The sequence below is a fragment of the Galleria mellonella genome, unplaced genomic scaffold, assembly GCF_026898425.1.
Source record: "Galleria mellonella isolate WM207_F2 unplaced genomic scaffold, CSIRO_AGI_GalMel_v1 utg65, whole genome shotgun sequence".
Taxonomy (NCBI): domain Eukaryota; kingdom Metazoa; phylum Arthropoda; class Insecta; order Lepidoptera; family Pyralidae; genus Galleria; species Galleria mellonella.
The window spans coordinates 7062829-7084900 of NW_026442138.1; the positions used below are offsets into that span (position 1 = coordinate 7062829).

General features: G+C 39.5%; 3 protein-coding genes across 3 annotated transcripts in view; 2 read left to right on the plus strand and 1 right to left on the minus strand.

The window, feature by feature from the left end:
* The window catches only part of LOC113519609 (ubiquinone biosynthesis monooxygenase COQ6, mitochondrial), a 38099-nt gene that overhangs the window by 13831 nt on the left and 2196 nt on the right, over window positions 1-22072 (plus strand). Inside the window, exons 4-9 of the mRNA XM_026904728.3 lie at window positions 2470-2577; window positions 3765-3935; window positions 4427-4629; window positions 5276-5391; window positions 6396-6562; window positions 8946-9035. Of these exons, the coding sequence (XP_026760529.2) occupies window positions 2470-2577; window positions 3765-3935; window positions 4427-4629; window positions 5276-5391; window positions 6396-6562; window positions 8946-8975 (795 nt within the window). The 3' untranslated portion in view covers window positions 8976-9035. The remainder of the gene's footprint in view (window positions 1-2469; window positions 2578-3764; window positions 3936-4426; window positions 4630-5275; window positions 5392-6395; window positions 6563-8945; window positions 9036-22072) is intronic.
* LOC113518662 (uncharacterized) lies at window positions 13334-13957 on the plus strand. The gene has a single exon (XM_026903626.3). The coding sequence runs from the start codon at window positions 13477-13479 to the stop codon at window positions 13864-13866; it is 390 nt and encodes a 129-aa protein (XP_026759427.2). The 5' UTR covers window positions 13334-13476; the 3' UTR covers window positions 13867-13957.
* On the minus strand, window positions 14426-15048 carry LOC128201950 (uncharacterized). Its single transcript, XM_052900463.1, has one exon. It carries the CDS (start codon window positions 14931-14933, stop codon window positions 14544-14546), a length of 390 nt encoding a protein of 129 aa, XP_052756423.1. The 5' UTR covers window positions 14934-15048; the 3' UTR covers window positions 14426-14543.

Here is a 22072-nt window from a genome sequence, read left to right on the forward strand (position 1 = left end):
CTTCATTTATTTTTATTTACCTCAAATTTCTTTACAAATAGGAAAAAAATTGTAGATATGAGTATAGAAACATTTTGATAACAATTTTTTTTAAGCAAATAAATGCATTAATATTAAATCTAAAAACAATTACCTTTTTTATTTATATTAGGTGCTAATTAACTACCAAATGTATAAATAAACAATTTAATACACAGTACCTAAGCATATTATATATTATATGCACATTCTTTGATTTTATTTTCACATATAATATTTACATATAAGAATAACTACTAGTAATATAGTACTAGTATAACTATTAATCGAAACCAATTTGCAACATCTATGGTAAATAAACATTTCAACAACTGTACAAAACACCCGGACAACGACCTATAAAAATGGTTTTAACATACACTATACTTGCACTGTATTAAGTGGTAAAAAAAAAAACTAAAATATTTAATAAAACTTTCCAAAGAAATCAACGCTACCTCATAGCGTCTCACTGAAATATCTTTTGCCTAAGATTACCCTCTTACCAAAACACACACTGCAGTTATTGCGAACCGATCACTACCATTGTTTACATTATGAGTTTAATAAAAATAGCCACTATTCGCGCACACTAGCTAACAGTGTAAAGAGGTGTTCAAGATATATGTAGCTGAATATTGTACAAGATAGCATCATAAATGTTATTAGATAAGTACACACTAGCACAGGTAGAAGAAATAGATATTTAGTACTTTACAAAACATAGCTATATTAAAATATATCACTCTGACACAAATGGTTATAAAGTTAATCACCTAGAATCTATATAGAGAAATAAAGAAATGTTTAGTCATGTTCCTGAACCACCGTCTTACGTATTTCCTCTAGAAACAATAATTAAGATTGCTAGTGTAATCTTTAACACAAGAAGAATTAATTCCTAAAAACCTGCAATGATACATTTATATTATTCTATAATACCATGACGACCAGTTTTAAAAATAGTGGCTCAGGCAAAGCATTATTTGAAAGTAACAGTGAATTTTCTAGTGCTTCTTGGCTTAAATTACTTTAGAACTGACGATAGAATTTTCTTTTACAGACACGTATCACGTCCATTTTTCTTATTGAGTTAAATATAATCCAATCGCTTAACTTGGAGCAAACAACAGAAATTTACAAGATTTCATTAAAATCGGCTGTGATTTCAAAGATTGATATGAACGAACATCGTGACAAGAGATTTTTATATATTAATTTGTAATCTTACATTTTTTTATTTTTATTCGACATAATTACACCAATCCTCAAGTTAGGGTACTCTGTCTGCTGCGGCCTCTGACCGGTTTTCTCGCTGGCCGCTAAGACATGTTCCGCGACGATAAATTCGGACCTTTCGACCCTTACAAGCGGTCGATCGACCTTTCACTGTCTTATGAGAACCCAGGCCACGAATATCTAAGGCATAATCCAGAACATGCAGAATAAAGCTAAATTTTAAAAAGTTAATTTTCTAATTTGGTCTAACTATCGAATCCAGGTCTTCATTTACGCAGCATACTCATCTGCGCCGTGGAGTTCCTCTATTTACATTATTTTCGATTAATAACACAAAACAAGAAACAGACGTCAAGCCATTTATTTAAGCAATATGGTCGGAATGAGATGTTGCATCTTTGCGCAGTGCTCTCAGCTTTGCTTCTCTACTCAGCTTTGGGTAGATATAAGCTGATATAATATGGGCTTCTGCTTGTCTGCTACTCCCATTCTTAATAGTATACGCAAAATAACGCGGAGTTTTAATATTTTGGGAGTAGTATTTTTTTATTAATGAAAATGGAATGGTAACCCGCCGGAGCTACTATTCCATCTTCATCTATATTGATATACGCTGGCGGGGTACCAGTGAATGGTGACAGGTGAGGATGAAGGCAGGTCAGATGGCCCATAGTGACGAATTGAACAAAAATTAACCACTGGTTTCCAGGGAGAACCGCGTGGAGGTCGACCTGATGTGTATTGCTAGCAACGAGGCTGTTAAATCTCATTACTAACAATCCCTTAACCTTTGGGAGTAGGTTAGTTTCGAAACTACTGACTATCCATTTAGACAGGAAAGTGCCTATAGCCTCAAGGGTGCAGGCACTTTCTTATCTAGATGGATAGATACTCTTTAATGTTTCTTCCATAAGATTACAATAGTAAACTTATTATAAATACAAACAATTACAAGAAAATATAACACCAAGAAAACAATGGGCGGTCTTATTGCTCAGAGAGATCTCGTCTAGGCAACCTTTGGATGGAGAAGAATAATTTTTAACAGTTTGAGTGAACGCACGAAACTGTTCGTTTTTTAAATACATATTGAGATATGCATACGTACAATAATGTCTACCTTCAATTACGAAAGCAAAAACCTTAGGATCACAGTAATATTTATTATTACTGTGTATACCATTTATTTCACTGTTGCGTTTTAATTTTTAGATAGGCGCAGATGGTGCTAACTCCGCTGTCCGCAACGCCATGGGAGTACAGTACTTATCATGGAATTACGATCACATGGGTGTAGTGGCTACTTTGCATCTCGCTGAGGTAACTATAAAAATATTTCTTGAACTCCTTTTCATAAAATCCTGATTCCTATTTACTTTCTAAATTTTGAATTCTTCATTCCCAATTTTTTCTGTTTTTCAAATCCTTGCAAGTAGTTATAACTCATAATATCCATAACGTGTCCACATACCAAATTCCCTTATGAAATCTATGGGAATAAAGGGTTTTAATACCTTAATGATGTAATTATGATATCGTTCTTTATCGGTACTGAGGAGAAATATAATGCAAATTATAGATTAACGCTAGATCATATGGAAAACATACTGAACCCATACTAAAATTTAATTTACGGTACCAATAACCTTCCTGGTTACAACGGGCAATACATATTTTGGTTATTAATTTACTTCATGTAATCGTATATAGGTTGATATTGCTATAAAGTCAATTCACATTATTTCCTCGTATAGCCATCTATTGACAGCAACCGATATTTAACAATAATAATTAGCATGCCATTACGTTCCATTTACTTGCCTCAACACAATACACAAATTATAGATAATTGCTTGATTACTTCATTATATGACAAGAGATGGCAGTAGTGTAACGAAATTAAACTATTAATTTTATTTATAATATTAACGCCATGTCCCTTACCTATTACAATACAATTAAGAACATTCGTCATTCGCTTCATTGTGTACCTATACATATTTCTATAGACTACTTTTAATTTTTCTTAGTATTTTATTTTTATTTCACAGATAACAGATAAATATATAATTTATTTGCAAGTATATATTATTATTACATATTATTAATATATATATATATATATATATATATATATATATATATATATATATATATATATATATATATATATATATATATATATATATATATATATATATATATAATTTGTAAATAATACGGCGCAGCAACAGATATTATCTATATCTGTAAGTAGCTGTTTGTTTTGTATTATGCGCAAAATAAGAAACAAAAAAATACATTCCAAAAAACGAAGTAACATAATTTTTCATTTCGTAAGCTCCTTCCCTGTGGATCTCGTAAGAGTCGACTGAGGTAACTTATTGGTCAAACATAGCAACTACTGGCAAAACCTTCCAATGTTTGTCATTGTCTATGGTGGGGGCCTATGTTCAGTTCAGTTCAGTGGACAGTTAACGGCTGATATGATATACCTTTATGTACAGGAAACAGAGAACACAACAGCTTGGCAACGCTGGCTGCCAACTGGCCCAGTAGCGTTGCTGCCGCTCGACTCCAAGCGGAGCTCTTTGGTATGGTCCACCACTGTCGACCACGCCAAGCAACTACTACAGCTGCCTGAAGAACAATTCGTCGATGCTCTTAATGACGCTTTGGTAATGACTTTTTTTTAATAATAACTCGGCGTGTAACCACATCGCTCTGAGCGAACAGTATTGTGCATGAATGCAATCAACTGAAAAGAAAAATAAGTTTTTTAGTATTTCTTTATTTCCTATAACGGCAAGGGAATAACCGAACCTTAAATCACATATATGTATATAACACACGTAAGTCCTAGGGAACTATGACTATGGTATTTATATTTTAACTGCTATATTGCAAAAATCCATTTCATTCAATCTAATACAGAAAATAACAAAAAGTATATTTTTAAAATTTTGGTATTTTTTTTAAATCGAAACACCATTGCTAGCATAGTTACTTTATGGTAGAAACAGAAGTACACTATCCATAAAGACGAATCTTGTATAAACTTTACTTAGCCATTCACATACATATGCTAATACATATGAAAATGTAACAATGATAAACAGACATAAGTGTTAAACTTACTTAGCTAATGACAGCTTAATCGACTCCACAGTGGAAACAGTACCCGCACAGCAGTGCAGTAGAGGCATGCACATCATGGTTCGGCTCTTGCTTAAAAAGCATCGGACTGCCAGATGGCGCGGAGAGGCAACTGCCGCCGTCGGTGAAGAGCATAGTGTCGGCCTCCCGCGCAGCCTTTCCGTTAGGCTTCGGGCACAGTACTAGATATGTCGCCCCTGGTGTCGCTCTTGTCGGGTAAGATTTACTGTTTACGGGTAAAACTACAATCGATTTCAATAGAACATAATAAAATGCAAACTAATCAATAATTAACCTGATTAAAGGAATCTGCAGATGTTTAATAGTTAGTACAAATAATCAATCGATTAATTAATTATAACGAATTTCATTTAGAGAGTATTCATGTGATAAAACCAATATAACTTGATTACATCTTCATTAAATACTATTGAAACAAAGTATAAATCATCTGGTTGATACTGTGTATATAAATTTAAATAATTTAACTCTTAAGTTATAGTAAATGTCTTGACAATTTAAATTAATCCAAAAAACAACATACTCGCACCAATATAATCGTTACACAAGTATGTTCTCAAGGTACCATTAGCATCACAGTGTATTCTAGGATATCCTATCAGCCAGCTTTCTACTATTCCCAATTACATTTAAAAAAATGCTGGACTATATCCGGTCATGTTGAGTATTCTGTTAACTACAATATATAGATTAAAATATGTTTTACCTACATTCAGTGGTTGTTTCAATATTTGTTATAAGAATAACAATAAGATAACTAGGAAAATAAATTTCTAGTTATGATTCATCTATTATACTATATATTTATTTTATATGTGTCATTATTTATGTTTATTTCCAGCGATGCAGCGCACCGAGTACATCCGTTGGCGGGACAAGGCGTTAACCTCGGCTTCGGCGACGTAAAGGATCTCACCGAATTTCTGGCGGATGCCATCTACACTGGATTAGATATAAGTAACTATACATACATATTATACTTTTAATAAAAATAAACCTAACTTCCAATTGGTAAAATAAGATTTAGTGATACATTCGTCTAAAAAAGAACAACTTTCAAAACCTATTTTAGTAAAACCGTCAGCAGGCAGTATAATATTTTATAAGAAAGGATTGCTTTTTTTACTTGTTTTATCACCAGTTTTTAGAAAACGATTTATAAATTCATATTTTCGAAACAAAAATATCCACAGAAAAGCCAGTCTAATTTAGTTCGAATAATCCCCACCAAGTTGTTATGGTGCTGGCTCGAAACCATGATTTGAGATACCAAGAGAGAAAACAGTCGGAGTTCTAATAATGAACGTCATAAGATAAAATTATAACAAAACAGAAATTGCTAGGAATCTAATCAAAATGAGTACAGAATTGTAGGTCCTCATAAGCGTTATTTAACCCTTTGCACTCCAGCCTTGTAGCTCATAGAGGATACCAATAACTCATTAACTTGACAATAATTTATTATAATGTAAATATTATAAACATACCGTAAATACTGTAGACACTACAGACGGTTTCGTTTACCTAAGTGTTAAGGGCGCTGAGTCAGTAAAACAATCGCGTCGCCGTAGCCGCGACAGTGGATTAATTGTTAGCATTTTAATGTCGCAAATACGGCGACAACGGAGTGCAAAGGGTTAATAAATACAATGGAATAAGGCAATGGCGACATATGGTAAATAGGCTGAAATGATAATAAAGACAGCCTATCATCGTTTTTTATTTATTTCGTTTAGAATTTAGGAATGTACCTGTTTTCATATCAATGCAACAATTCTGGAATTTTCAACTAGGAATTACGCAATGCCTAATAAATACTTAGGTACCTATGTTGACACGTTATTATGCAATTAACTAATTATTTATAATTATTTAATTGTCATTAGTTAATTTTTCTCAAACATGCTTGGAAATGTGAGGAAAGAAATTTGATCTCTGGATCACATTTTTTTTTCTTATAGCTCATCATAGCTGGTTAGAAAGATATGAGAGTTCACGCCAAAGGCACAATGTGCCTACTCAGATAGCGGTGGATGCTCTGTATAGGCTGTATACAGTTGATCTCCCACCAGTCGTGCTCGTCAGGAGTTTGGGCACTCAGCTTACCAATGCATTGCAACCTATTAAGGTGAGTAAATTATATTGATACCATAGTGTCAAAGTAGCAGTAATAGCACATCAATAGAAATGTAGTCTAAAACACCCATTGCTACCAATATAGTGTGCATTATCAGGTCGACCTCTACGCGGTTCACCCCTTAACCATCGTTATACATTTTTTATTTGAATTCGTTACGATGAACCAACAAACCTATCATCTCTCACTACAACCCTGCCAGAATATACCGATAGCGCACGCGGGGATGCCGTTCCATTTTCACCCATAAAAAAAAGATCTATAAATAGATCGATATATAATTTATTTGCATTACTTACAGCACATAAATAACAACAGACATAAATAGACATGCACAGTGAAATAAGATAATACATATAAAAAAATAAAAATACAACAAAATGCATAAAAAAGCAACAATCCCTTCTCTTCCTTTCCCCGTGTGCCACAGTAATACAAAATGGCTACAATTCAAGTTATTGCTTTGCCCTCAAAAGAGCAAAACACTCATTTTCTGTTGTGGTTAAACTATCTATCAACTAACTATCTCTATCAACTGTCTTGAAAAATAATGTTGCTAAAACTATTACGATTTAAAAAGGAAGTTATCCGACGACTTAAAAAAAAAAGGAAGCAGTTCTGGTTCGGTGCTATTTCTTTTTTCTTAATAATAATAATAATAAACTCTTTATTGCGTACTATAGAGATGTATACAAAGAGTATTTATACAGAATGTGCATATACAAATGTGCGACCTTATCGCTAAAAACAATCTCTTACAACAAATCTTATAATTCCATCAGTTTTTTTTTTTTTTTGTGGTACAATCTTATGAATAAAAACAGTAACTATTGTACTCACTCACACTTATTGCATTCAAAGATAAACAAAATTATCCACATATTTAGACAAAAACCAGTGCTAGAAGCAAGGTAAAGGAACGTATTGTTCCTTTACCTTCGCCTAAAGATAAAATAACAATAAACAAGGGCAGTGGCCTTTTATCTACATTATTTATGTACCTTTAGTACTACACAGTCAGTTTTCACCGCGTGGTTTTATCCTCATAATTATATTTAGGTTTTATCCACACTGCGTGTAACTTCTTATATTTTCCATATCTACAATAATATTATAAAGAGGAAAGGGTTTTTTTGTATATTTGTTTGTAATGGATAAACTGCAAACTACTTCTAATGATTTTAAAAATTCTTTCACCTATAGTAAGCTACATTATAAACGAGTCAGTAGGCTATATTAATATATATTTTCTATTTACCCGTGCGAAGTCAAGATGGGGGTCGGTAGTTATAAAATTGAAAGTTAAAAGCGCGCATAAACATTTGTAGTTTACGCTCTTAATCTTAAAATTGCAAAATTGTATCTACAAGTCTTGAATTACTTGACAGCTAAGAGGCCACGATAATTCTACACTACAATAAATACATTCCTTAATTTAATTGCATCATATCCAATGTATAACTTATATAGACATATATTACAAAGGTATTTGCATAATATTAGACATTTCACTATTGTTACACATAATTAAATTGTCTAAATTAATACGAAGTTACAGATAGCAATGTAATAATTATAATACATGTTAATAAATAATAATAACGTTTATAATTAATGTTATATATATTCTATTTTTGTAAGTACTTTTTATATTTAAATTGAATTTTTTTACATTTAAAATTTATATCATGTTATTGAAATATAAAAAGCAAATCGTATCAAATTGAAAAAGCCCATTTTTGTTATCTGTTTATTTCATTATTACTTTGTATACACGACTAGACAGAGATAAAAAGTAGCCTATATCCTTTTCCATCTCAAATACTATATAAGTTAATTATGCAGTTAAATTGTCAGAAGTTAAAGATCAAACTCACATACATATTTATAATATTAGTAAAGGTTCAATACATACAAGACCCAATAATTTAAACAAATAATTCAACCTATGAATTTTTTTATTCGTATTAATACATTTAAACGACTTCTCTTATCAGCTATATGCGATATACAACTTTGGCCTTACCTGCAGTTATTGCTATTGAAGTAAAATGGCTGTCACGTTGACTAATTACTGTGGCCACGCTATGATAAATGTTATCATTAACAGATAATGAAATTACTTAAACGGCGTGTATTGTATTTATTAACAATATATATTCCTTTATGCTTTCTAATGAATAATTAGTAGATGTAATCAGTGTAATATGACAATTGGTTATAATTATTGATATCGGTTTACACATACATTAACTTAGTATTAAATAATAAAAATATTGTATAACTCACCATACTCACCATTCTTTAATAATGAGTCATTTAATAGTATCATTACTTTAATGATAATTTCAACATAAATTTCTTTTTGTTCCAGAAATTGATCATGTCACATGCCACGACGTAGAAGAATGGAAATGTTGATAATAATTACTTTAAAGACAGAGACGGTGCTTAGAATACTTAGGTATAATAAATACATTTTATGTAATTTTTTTTTTATACAACTTAGAATGGCAAACAAGCTGACGACCCACCTGATGGAACGTGGTAACCGTCGCCTATAGACATGAGCTGTACCATGGACATAACAGAGTATACTGTTTCGCCCATGATACCCCCCATACGTTGCCATTCCTGTGGACGCAGATGTTATTCCTCTGTACCCTGTAAATTAACGCCATATCCCACCTTTCAAACCGAAACACAGCCATGCAAACACAACTGCTTCACGGTAGAAACACGAATGGGACAGAGGTACCCAAGCAATCGACTTTTATACAAAGTCTCCCTCTGGTGATTTTTTATGTACATGTTACCTAAATAATTTACAGTGCCTATGAAATTTGACTATTGAGGAGAAGTTATGTATAAAACTAGATAGTTTAGTAATCTTGCGTAAAAAATAAAAAGAATCTTTCCACATTTATATAAGAAAGAAAGATATATCTACTTGGATGTGTAAAAAAAAAAAATTTAAATAGTTTCAATAACTACACTCGCGAGCAACCAAATCGACTCAATCAATTGATTTTACTAAAACGACAAATGTCAATTATAAAAACGATATGGCATTCGAAACCTTAAGATGTCAGCTTTAATTTGATATCATTATCATTGAAATCCATCAATTATTTCCTAAGTAAATGATGTTTGAACGTAAGAGTAGGAAAAATGGGAATTTAGGAAAAGGGCCTAGGTCCCGTATTTTAGAAATTAAACAAAAAATGGTAAAAATTAAAAAAAATATATTAAATCAATACTTTGTATTGCCCCCTCTAGCCCTTATTACAGCCTGCAGCCTGTTTTTCATTGATCTTATCATTTTTTTGACATTTTCTTAAGGAAAGCTGTCCCACTCCTCTAACAATGCTGCCTTTAGCTCATCTATGCTTGAAGGGACTGGATTCCTGGCCCGGATTCTTCTTTTAAGCTCGTCCCATAAGTGCTCATTGGGATTCATATCCGGGCTGAGCGCAGGCCAGTCCATCGTGCGCAATTTGACCTCTTCAAGAAACTGTCGAGTGACTCTTGCCGTGTGACAGCGGGCATTGTCGTGCATTAACACGAAGCCTTCGTCGACAAACCTTGCGTAGGGCACAACATGACCGAGTAGTATGTCGGCGATGTACCGATCAGCTGTCAAGGGTTGAGTCGATTTGGTTTCTCGCGAGTGTATAAACTAACTCCTAATATCGATCTATCTGAATTTAGATAGATGTAAGGAATTGTTATTTGTAACAATATGTATAAAATCAATTCTTTATGGTATTAAATATGTATCTGTATGAATAGAGTTAGAATCTATTTATGTTACTTGCCTAGTCAAAATTAAAAATTATTAGTGGCTAAATTTAATAAAATAAAATATAATTATCAGTATATTTAAAATATTAAGAAAGTTTTATTTGAATATTCGCGACTGTAGTAATTATTTGTATTGCAAGAATACTTACTACTCGTATGTACAAATGGTAAAAAAAGAAACTCTTATAGAATAAAAATTGGATGTAAATCCGTCTGCAACGATTAAATGTGTCGAAGTGAAATATTATTTTATTCCTTTAAAAAATAATGCTTTCTAACCTGTTTAATATTTTAGAATCATAAAACGGATTTCCTCAGTAAATGACGAGGATTCAAGTCTTGAAAATTAATAGAGTATCTAATTTCTTGGCAAGACCCTCGTATTACTTAATAGTAGTGTGCCTTAATATAATAAATGCCAAAGTGTAGATTCGTCACAAGATATCAGTCTCAAGGTTATTTACGCTTTCATGGAACTATACCTACATAAATATAAGGATGAGGTCGATACGTTGTATTTCGGTATTTGTTCGGGAGAATAATAAGCTAAATGTAAATAATGAAAAGGGATCATAAGTAGATCTGAATACCTTAATAATTTTTTTCACACAATTGTTCCCTAATATAAATTACAGGGTTTTGAGTAGTTTTAATGAATAAAGATGAAATGGTGTGCCTGTCTACGCTAACAATGTACAATGACGCTATAACTGTGGAGGATGGAAGGGTAAAGCAATGAAAATGAAGCTAGGTCAGTTAGCCCATAGTGGCCAATACGTTTTTTATAAACCACGATAGCTTCCAAGGAGGCCCGTGTTGAGCTCGACCTGACAAGATATATTATTACTAGGAATAGAGGGTTAGTGTCCATATTACTTACACTCTCTTTCCCTTTTTAAATAAATATAATGTATAAGGGACGTATCAAAATAATCGTTTCGTCTTATGAATGATTATTTTGATACGGATATTTCGGTATTCCGAAACAATGTAGGTAGCTCGGCGTAGTGGGGAGCCGGAGACCGTAATTCCACCGGTAACGGACGCGGAGATGAGCATGGCCGTGGACAAGCTCTGGGCGAAGTCCACAGCACCCGGGCCGGATGGATCTTGGAGACCGACTGAAGCGGGTTTTCAACGCCTGTCTTCAGTCGGGGCAATTTCCGAGCCGGTGGAAAACAGGTCGACTGGTTCTCCTGCTGAAAGATGGGCAGCCCTTGGACTCCTCGTCGGCCTTCCGGCGCATTGTCCTCCTGGACGAGGTGGGCAAGCTCTTTGAGCGTGTCCTAGCCCACCGCCTCAATAAACATCTGAGGCAGGTAAGCCCTGATCTGCCCCAGAATCAGTACGGGTTCCGAGAGGGCAGGTCAATGATTGACGCTATAGCCGACGTAAGGGCCCTCGGAAGAGGCTGTTTCCCGTGGTGGGGTGCTGTTGGCGGTTTCACTCGATATCGACAAGACAGATGGCGCTGTTAGCCACGATAACAATAGCTCCATGTAAAAAATTGTAAATAAAATATTTTTCATACTCTTTTATCATTTATATATTACTAGCTTTCGCCCGTGGCTTCGCTCGCGTGGATCTTGGTTATTGCAATGTGCAATTTTTGGAAATAATAGATTTATTTGAATAAGGATTAATACTCGAGTATGAAAATACCACCCAGACGGCGATCAGCGTGGTTATTCGTAATTTTAGAAAGAAAAAGGATTATTGTGACCTAACCGTAATAATTAGACATATGCTATCGCGGGCTTATTTGTAGATCTCAATGAGTACTTTAAAAACGTAGAACATTGTTTTTCATTATAAGCAACTATTTTTTTTTTTTTTATACAACTTAGAATGGCAAACAAGCTGACGGCCCACCTGATGGAAAGTGGTAACCGTCGCCTATAGAAATGAGCAGTACCATGGACATAACAGAGTATACTGTTCTGCCATTCCTGAGGACTCAGGTGTTATTCCTCTGTACCCAGTAAATTTACGCCATATCCCACTCTTCAAACCGAAACACAGCCATGCAAACACAACTGCTTCACGGTTGAAACACGAATGGGACAGAGGTACCCAAGCAATCGACTTTTGTACAAAGTCTCCCTCTGGTATTTAGTCAGTGTGCGCAAGATAAGCGAATTTTATACAATTTTTCTTCCGACTTGCTCGACATAAATGATCAAAGGATGTTAATTTTTAGCGTGAATTTACTGGGTACAGAGGAATAACACCTGAGTCCTCAGGAATGGCAACGCATGGGGGGTATCGTGGGTGAAAAAGTATACTCTGTTATGTCCATGGTACTGCTTATGTCTATAGGCGACGGTTACCACTTTCCATCAGATGGGCCGTCAGCTTGTTTGCCATTCTAAGTTAAATAAAAAAAAAAAACTATCTGATGAAAAAAACCGCATGAAAATCGATTGCGTAATTTTAAAGATTTCAGCATCTGACCCGCGCGGGTACCTTACTCTCATTGCCTGTTGCATAGAGACTGACAGGTCTCCGGCGTGTTGGTCTATATCAGACGGGGTCGAGGCGGCCGTCATGGGCGTGTTTTCCTACATCGAGTCCCTGTATTTTATCCAATCGTTCCGGCGGTGGATGTCCTCGAGAAGGAAGGACTTCCTGCGTCGATTGGCTATCTAGACCTCTGTATAGGGCGAAGTCTAGAATGTCGGGCGCTTGCAATGTGTTGTATGTAAGGATAGTGAGTTGGAACCTCTGGTCCGTGAACGGTGATATCCATTCTCTCAGCTATCCGTAGTCCGTATGAAATAGAAATAATGCTTTCAAATATTATATAAAATTAAACTAGCAGTAATTAGTGAATAGAAACGCTAACAGATTATACATTATATATATAAAAAGATTTCGACCGCCGCCGCCATTTTGCAGACAACTGCTGCGCAGCACCTTGTTCCCGTTTACCTGCGGCTATATAAGGCCCTCATGACGTCAGCGCCCACATTCATTGCTCAGCGTTGGTGTAGTTTAGACGTGCTCTTGTGTCGCGCATTATTTCACAAGTATTTCAAGAAGCGAATTGTGTGTAACATTGTCTCACGGCAATATTTTCTAACCCATTTTTATCCATAACCATGGGTTACATTACAAACGACAAATCTGTTGTTGACACTTGTGAGAGTAAAATCGAATCACTCTCAAATTGGATCCGTCAAGTTAAAAGCAAATCTCGCAGTGCCAAGAAAAACAAAAGTCGTCATCTCAGAATTATCGCGATTTTGAGCACCTCTCTATCACGTGCCGAGAATGAGCTCATTGCGGAACAAAGAGAACGTGCCAGAATTTGGGCGGAAATGGAAGCAGACCTCGGACCAACAACAAATAAGGAAGAAGAAATGGCCAGGCAGCAGCGAGAGAAAATCGACAACATATGGAAGAATGAACTGAGCGGGCTAGATAATTTTTTTAAAGAATTAGACAATGTCAAACCAATGTCTAATTCTTCTAGTAAACTAAGTAAATAATACTCACACATACGCCTACACGGCATGGAACTCAAACACTGACACCAATAATGGAATATCGCTACTACGGATAGCTGAAGAAATTAAGTCGTCGCCGGCGTCTTCTAGGTATCGATCGCAGCTCTCCTTCCTATGGGACTCGATGTCTCGCTTAATTTCTTCCGCGAGTTTATTCAACCTCGCCTTAAGGGTGGTGCATTTTGTCCACTGCCAGTCTCTACGCAATTGACGTTTCTGTTCGAGCTTCTTTTTGGTTGCTGCCGGGATCCGTTCATTGGTCCTGTGTACGTACGTACAGGTCCCGGCTGGGCTGCGACCCTCATTGCCTGTTGCATAGAGACTGACAGGTCTCCGGCGTGTTGGTCTATATCAGACGGGGTCGAGGCGGCCGTCTTGGGCGTGTTTTCCTACATCGAGTCCCTGTATTTTATCCAATCGTTCCGGCGGTGGATGTCCTCGAGAAGGAAGGACTTCCTGCGTCGATTGGCTATCTAGACCTCTGTATAGGGCGAAGTCTAGAATGTCGGGCGCTTGCAATGTGTTGTATGTAGGGATAGTGAGTTGGAACCTCTGGTCCGTGAACGGTGATATCCATTCTCTCAGCTATCCGTAGTAGCGATATTCCATTATTGGTGTCAGTGTTTGAGTTCCATGCCGTGTAGGCGTATGTGTGAGTATTATTTACTTAGTTTACTAGAAGAATTAGACATTGGTTTGACATTGTCTAATTCTTTAAAAAAATTATCTAGCCCGCTCAGTTCATTCTTCCATATGTTGTCGATTTTCTCTCGCTGCTGCCTGGCCATTTCTTCTTCCTTATTTGTTGTTGGTCCGAGGTCTGCTTCCATTTCCGCCCAAATTCTGGCACGTTCTCTTTGTTCCGCAATGAGCTCATTCTCGGCACGTGATAGAGAGGTGCTCAAAATCGCGATAATTCTGAGATGACGACTTTTGTTTTTCTTGGCACTGCGAGATTTGCTTTTAACTTGACGGATCCAATTTGAGAGTGATTCGATTTTACTCTCACAAGTGTCAACAACAGATTTGTCGTTTGTAATGTAACCCATGGTTATGGATAAAAATGGGTTAGAAAATATTGCCGTGAGACAATGTTACACACAATTCGCTTCTTGAAATACTTGTGAAATAATGCGCGACACAAGAGCACGTCTAAACTACACCAACGCTGAGCAATGAATGTGGGCGCTGACGTCATGAGGGCCTTATATAGCCGCAGGTAAACGGGAACAAGGTGCTGCGTAGCAGTTGTCTGCAAAATGGCGGCGGCGGTCGAAATCTTTTTATATATATAATGTATAATCTGTTAGCGTTTCTATTCACTAATTACTGCTAGTTTAATTTTATATAATATTTGAAAGCATTATTTCTATTTCATACGGACTACGGATAGCTGAGAGAATGGATATCACCGTTCACGGACCAGAGGTTCCAACTCACTATCCCTACATACAACACATTGCAAGCGCCCGACATTCTAGACTTCGCCCTATACAGAGGTCTAGATAGCCAATCGACGCAGGAAGTCCTTCCTTCTCGAGGACATCCACCGCCGGAACGATTGGATAAAATACAGGGACTCGATGTAGGAAAACACGCCCATGACGGCCGCCTCGACCCCGTCTGATATAGACCAACACGCCGGAGACCTGTCAGTCTCTATGCAACAGGCAATGAGGGTCGCAGCCCAGCCGGGACCTGTACGTACGTACACAGGACCAATGAACGGATCCCGGCAGCAACCAAAAAGAAGCTCGAACAGAAACGTCAATTGCGTAGAGACTGGCAGTGGACAAAATGCACCACCCTTAAGGCGAGGTTGAATAAACTCGCGGAAGAAATTAAGTCGTCGCCGGCGTCTTCTAGGTATCGATCGCAGCTCTCCTTCCTATGGGACTCGATGTCTCGCTTAATTTCTTCCGGTCCGGTCCTTGTTACAGGTCCCGGCTGCGCTGCGATGTCCATGGCGTGCTGTATGGAGACTGACAGATTAGCAGCGAGTTCTTCGACTTCAGACGAGGTTGAGACTGCCATCATGGGCGTGTTGTGCTCCATCGAGTCCCTGAATTTCACCCAGTCGATCCGGCGGCGTGGGAGACGCGGCGTCAGGAACGTCGGTGTTTGTGGGATAACCATGCACACCGGCAGGTGGTCGGATTGGATGTCCTCGAGGAGGACTTCCTGCGTCGGTTGGCTGTCTAGTCCTTTGTATAAGGCGAAGTCCAGTACATCTGGAGCATGTGCTGAAGTGTAGGGATAGTGAGTTGGAACCTCAGGGCCGTGCACGGTGATATCCATTCTCTCAGCTGTCCCTAGTAGTGCTTTTCCTTCTGGCGTGTCGTTGTTGGAATTCCAGGCCGTGTGTTTGCAGTTCCAATCGCCTGCGGCGACAGTGGGCAGCTGCGAATCGAAGATGACGGCGACGTCTGCAGCTGCAATCCTGTTCAGTGGTGGTTTGTATACTGCAAACACACGGATGGGGCTTCTGTCTACGCATAGCTCGACACCGAGTGCGTACATGGATGTGAGATTCACCCGGGGGAGCGGTTGATGCACTACGTTCCTTTTCACCAGGACAGCCAACCCGCGATATGCCTTCTGGCCGTCCGTAATCTCGTCCTGTCGGTATGTATGGTATCCTGGAATGCGGAGTGTGTCGAGAGCTCCCAGTAGTGTCTCAGAAATGAGACACACGTCGACACGGTACTCCACAAGCAGCGTCCGGAGCAGAGTTGTCTTCTTGCGGACCCCGTCCGCATTCCAGTGCAGCAATCTTAGTCCCATTTAGTGTTGGAAAGCCTCGCCATTCCTGCGGTGATCGCCGGCACTGGGTCCGATCCGGCTTGCACCGCAAGTAGCACCTCCATCAGGATGGTGAGCATAGTTTTCACCATGTCTGCCGTGCTTGTGTTGGTGGAGGTGCTGGTTTCCTTAGCACGCTTCGCCATCTTCCCCTTGCTGACGACTTGTATCTGTGCTGCCTGTGCTGTAGGTACGGCAGCGGCGGTTTTTTTTGGGGCTGCAGTTGCTGCATCAGTTGTCGCGTCAGCATCAAGGGCGGCGACCGCTGGCGGGCGTGTAGTGTTGTTGCTGCGTGCGGGGGCCTGCTCCGCGGACCCGGAAGCATTTTTCTTTTTGTTGCCTCTGCTTTTTCTCCCCCTCTTTCTCCTCTTCTGAGGCGGTTTCCGCGACCGCTCTGTTGCCGGATTGGCCGGGGCCATTAGGTTGCCCCTGTCCACGGCTGTGGGGACTGTGCGATCTTTGTGTGTCGATCTGGAGCGAGTTCTGGCGGTGGCTCCTGCCTTTCGGTTTCTTAGAATGTGGGCGCTGACGTCATGAGGGCCTTATATAGCCGCAGGCAAACGGGAACAAGGTGCTGCGCAGCAGTTGTCTGCAAAATGGCGGCGGCGGTCGAAATCTTTTTATATATATAATGTATAATCTGTTAGCGTTTCTTTTCACTAGTTACTGCTAGTTTAATTTTATATAATGTTTGAAAGCATTATTTCTATTTCAATTTTCAACTTCGTCGGAATTTAATTATAATGTATCCACACACTCGAGAACACAATTTTTAATAAAACAATTATTTTTATAACGGTCAAGTAAAGTTTCAAATTGTACCCGACGTGGAACAAGCGACCACAATTTTTATTATATTTATAAATATACTAGACATATAATAGACAATGAAGTATTATATATGTACCTAAATATAAACCATTTACTTGTAACTTCTACATGCATAACCCATTTGTTTGTGTCTATCGTCTCTACCTACGGCTAGGTAGTATTTTCGCTGGCTGACAATTTGCTGCATATACATATATATGTGAATTCAATTAGGTAGAATTCAGAATACAATAAGTTCATCAATTCATCGGGTACTGGACAGTCAAGAATTCAATAAACCAAAATTGGACAAACTGCAATTTAAATATTATATCTTATATTAGCTCGTATCTACACACACTGTTCCTAAGTAATTGTCATGGATTGATGGATGGTATCGAAAAATTTTGTAATAAAGATTTTTTTTTTTCGAAATAACTGTCACCTTAACTAGATAATATTGCTTTGTTGCATAACAGTAGGGTTTGGGTTAAAGTTTTGTTTCAGTAAAGTGTCACAATGTGTAGTACAGTATATAAAATAGTGTGTGTAGTACAATGGAACCGGTGACTTGTATCCGTCGAGCATCACGAGCGAGTGACACAGAGCGTAGAGGAATTCCTATCGGGCGAGTCCCCGCCGCTGATAGGCGTAGAATTTATCTCGCCTGCCGAGCTGCGGAGCCCGATGGAATTTCCAACGCCGAATTAATGCAGTTGCCGCGAAGATGCCTGGTAGCGTTCAACAGGCTTTTCAATGGAATCCTCCGCACCGGCTATTTTCAAGAGTCCTGAAAACTGGGTAGAGTAATCGTCCTCCCCAAACCACGTAAAGATCGCCGCCTGCCAGGAAGCTACCGCCCCATCACGCTACTAGCGCACATGGCTTAGCTGTTTGAGAGGTTGTTGCTCGGGCGGTTAGCCGGGCATTTCACTCCTAGAAGTGAACAGTTCGGCTTTCGGCCCGGGCACTCGACCAATCTGCAGCTGGCGCGCGTGCTGCACAAACTCACTGCCGAGTACAACCACGGTCGAGTAGTGGTCGGTGTCTTTTTAGACATCGAAAAGACATGCGACGATTTTTGTAAAATGTGTTCAGATCGCGTCGAGTGGGGTGTCTGCGCGCTCGGGACGACGCGCACGGCAAGGGAAAAATGAAAGAAAAAATCTGGGATGGATAGGTGAGGATAAAATTAGGGAGAAGTGAGCGGAAGTTGTGTTAGGTGTTAGGTTAGGTTAGAGTTTACGTATAGGAGGCGCGCGGGGAGGGGGTGGTACGGAATCAATACGAAACGGTTGGGGGCAATCGAACTAACGAACTGGACGCGAAAACCGATAAGATATCTCAAACACCTTCTATACATGCTGCAACAACGTTATTGGCCGATACGATTCCGGTTGCAATACGTTTTTGCCGGTGTTAGGCAGCGTGGTAAATTTGCCTATCTTCCACGGGTCTGAGAAATACCCTGTGCGCATAATACCATTGTACAGGCGTGTCACTGCCGCTATTGTGCGCGGCGGCAGATGGTGCAATGCCGTATTCGTGATATTATCGCTGCCGGGGGCTTTTCGAGGCTTCGTTTTTATTATTTCACGGTGCACTTGTCCCGGCGTGAACATCACCGGGTTTTCTTGCGGCGTTAGAGGCAGAGCCAGGTAGTCGGTGATGAAATTGACCACCATTGCAGCACGTTCGGTATCAACGGTCGGGTTAGGCCGAAACTGACGCTCCAAATGGTCGGCGTGTATTTCCGCACGGTCTGCTGCGCGGTACCTCGGCGTCATGTCGCACGCCATTAGTGCTCGGACTGGAGACTGGTATTTGGACAGCCGACGACATAAGCGGTGTATGCTATTCCAGTCGTCGCCGGCGTCTTCTAGGTATCGATCGCAGCTCTCGTTCCTATGGGACTTGATGTCTCGCTTAATTTCTTCCGCGAGTTTATTCAACCTCGCCTTAAGGCTGGTGCATTTTGTCCACTGCCAGTCTCTACGTAATTGATGTTTCTGTTCGAGCTTCTTTTTGGTTGCTGCCGGGATCCGTTCATTGGTCCTGTGTACGTACGTACAGGTCCCGGCTGGGCTGCGACCCTCATTGCCTGTTGCATAGAGACTGACAGGTCTCTGGCGTGTTGGTCTATATCAGAAGGGGTCGAGGCGGCCGTCTTGGGCGTGTTTTCCTACATCGAGTCCCTGTATTTTATCCAATCGTTCCGGCGGTGGATGTCCTCGAGAAGGAAGGACTTCCTGCGTCGATTGGCTATCTAGACCTCTGTATAGGGCGAAGTCTAGAATGTCGGGCGCTTGCAATGTGTTGTATGTAGGGATAGTGAGTTGGAACCTCTGGTCCGTGAACGGTGATATCCATTCTCTCAGCTATCCGTAGTAGCGATATTCCATTATTGGTGTCAGTGTTTGAGTTCCATGCCGTGTAGGCGTATGTATGAGTATTATTTACTTAGTTTACTAGAAGAATTAGACATTGGTTTGACATTATCTAATTCTTTAAAAAAAATTATCTAGCCCGCTCAGTTCATTCTTCCATATGTTATCGATTTTCTCTCGCTGCTGCCTGGCCATTTCTACCATTAGGGGGATTGAAATTTGATTGAACCAACAAATAAATGTTGTTTGGCAACCGTGCAGCATACCGTGCGGAAATCCACGCCGACCACCTGGAATGTAGATACCGACCATGCTGCCATGGTGGTTAACTACATCCTGAACTACCTGGCTCCGCCTCTAGCGCCACACGAAGACCCGTGTGGTGTTTACGCCGGGACAAATGCAGCGTGAATTAAGAAAAACGAAGCCTCGGAAGGCCCCTGGCAGCGATAATATCACGAATACGGCATTGCACCACCTGCCGCCGCGCACTATAGCGGCAGTTACACGCCTGTACAATGGTATTATGCTCACAGGGCATTTCCCAAACACATGGAAGATAGGCAAAGTTATCACGCTGCCTAAGCCCGGCAAGAACGTATTGCAACCGGAATCGTACCGGCCAATTACGTTGTTGCAGCATGTGTCGAAGATGTTTGAGAGATTACTCCTCAAACACATAACCACCTACATCAAGCCCAGACAAGAACAGTTCGGGTTCAGAGCCGAACATTCCACCACCCTGCAGCTGATTAGGATACTGCACACGATCACTGCAACGATCAACAAGAGGGATGTCGCCGTTGCAGTATTCCTCGATATGGAAAAAGCTTCGACAGGGTCTGGCACGACGGTCTGCTGTACAAGTTGGCCATCCAGACGGAAATGCCAAGAAGGCTCATCCAAATGGTGGCCTCCTTCCTCAGGAATCGTCGGTTTATGGTGGCGGTTGAACAAACCTGTTCGGGTGAGCGTCCCATTCGAGCGGGCGTCCCTCAAGGTAGCTGCCTATCGCCTGTGCTTTATGCGCAGTACACCGACAACATCCCAACAACAGAGCAAACCACACTGGCGCTCTACGCCGACGATGCAGTATACGCCACGAACTCGCTAAACAACAATCACGCGGCGTCAAAAATACAAACAATATTAGATGCCCTGCCAGAATGGCTGAATAAATGGCGCCTGTCGGTGAACGTGCGCAAGACACAGGCGATCACAGTCAACATGAGAAAAACTCCACCGCAGCTACGCCTGCTCGGCTCCCCAATCGAGTGGTCCCGCACCGCCATCTAATTAGGGGTGGAAATCGACCACCGGCTGACTTTCATAACGCACATCAGAAAGGTCCGCCAAAAGGCAAGAACAGCCAGGTACCTGTTGCGTCCGGTACTCGTCAGAAACCTCCCTCTCCAGATGAAAATGGGAATATACAAGACGTACATCCGCCCGCGTATAACTTATGCCGCGCCGGCATGGTACGCATTCGTCAGTGAATCGAACAGAAGAGCTCTCGAAGCACAGCAACACCTGACGCTGCGTACCCTGACCGGTGTGCATAAGTTCGTCTTTATAAAGAAAAGAGAGTATGTGTACATTAAGTCGGAGCTGAAAAGGAAGCCATTTTAACTGTTTTCTGTAGTGAGAAACATGGTTGAATTTACGTATTCCAAATATAAAACGAATACAGAGATTCAGGAGACGTTCTAGTTTGTTCTGAAGTTCAATAGTGGAATCAAGAAAACAAACATCCGCGTAATCAAGAATAAGTAGAAGGAGTGTGTGACATATATTGATCTGTTTTGATAGGAAAAAAGTTTTGGAGACGTTTCAAAGAGTGAACGGCTGCGTGCATTCTTTTACTGATAAAATTAATATGGGATAACCAGGAAAGATCACGATCAACAAGTAGGTATTCCTAAATTCTTTACCGAGTTAACATAGGTAATTACGCTCCCATCATAGGTTACAGGCGGAACATTGGTAGAGTCTAGCATATTTAGCATATACCTGCTGCCAATGATAATACATTGAGATTTTTTAGCATTAACAAGCAAATCATGAGCTGTAGTCCACTCAAAAATTTGCTCAAGGTTATTATTATTTATCGTAGCAATAGCGTGATTGATAGAAATAATGTCGAAACAGCGGTACAACTGCAGATCGTCAGCATAGAGATGGAAATGACA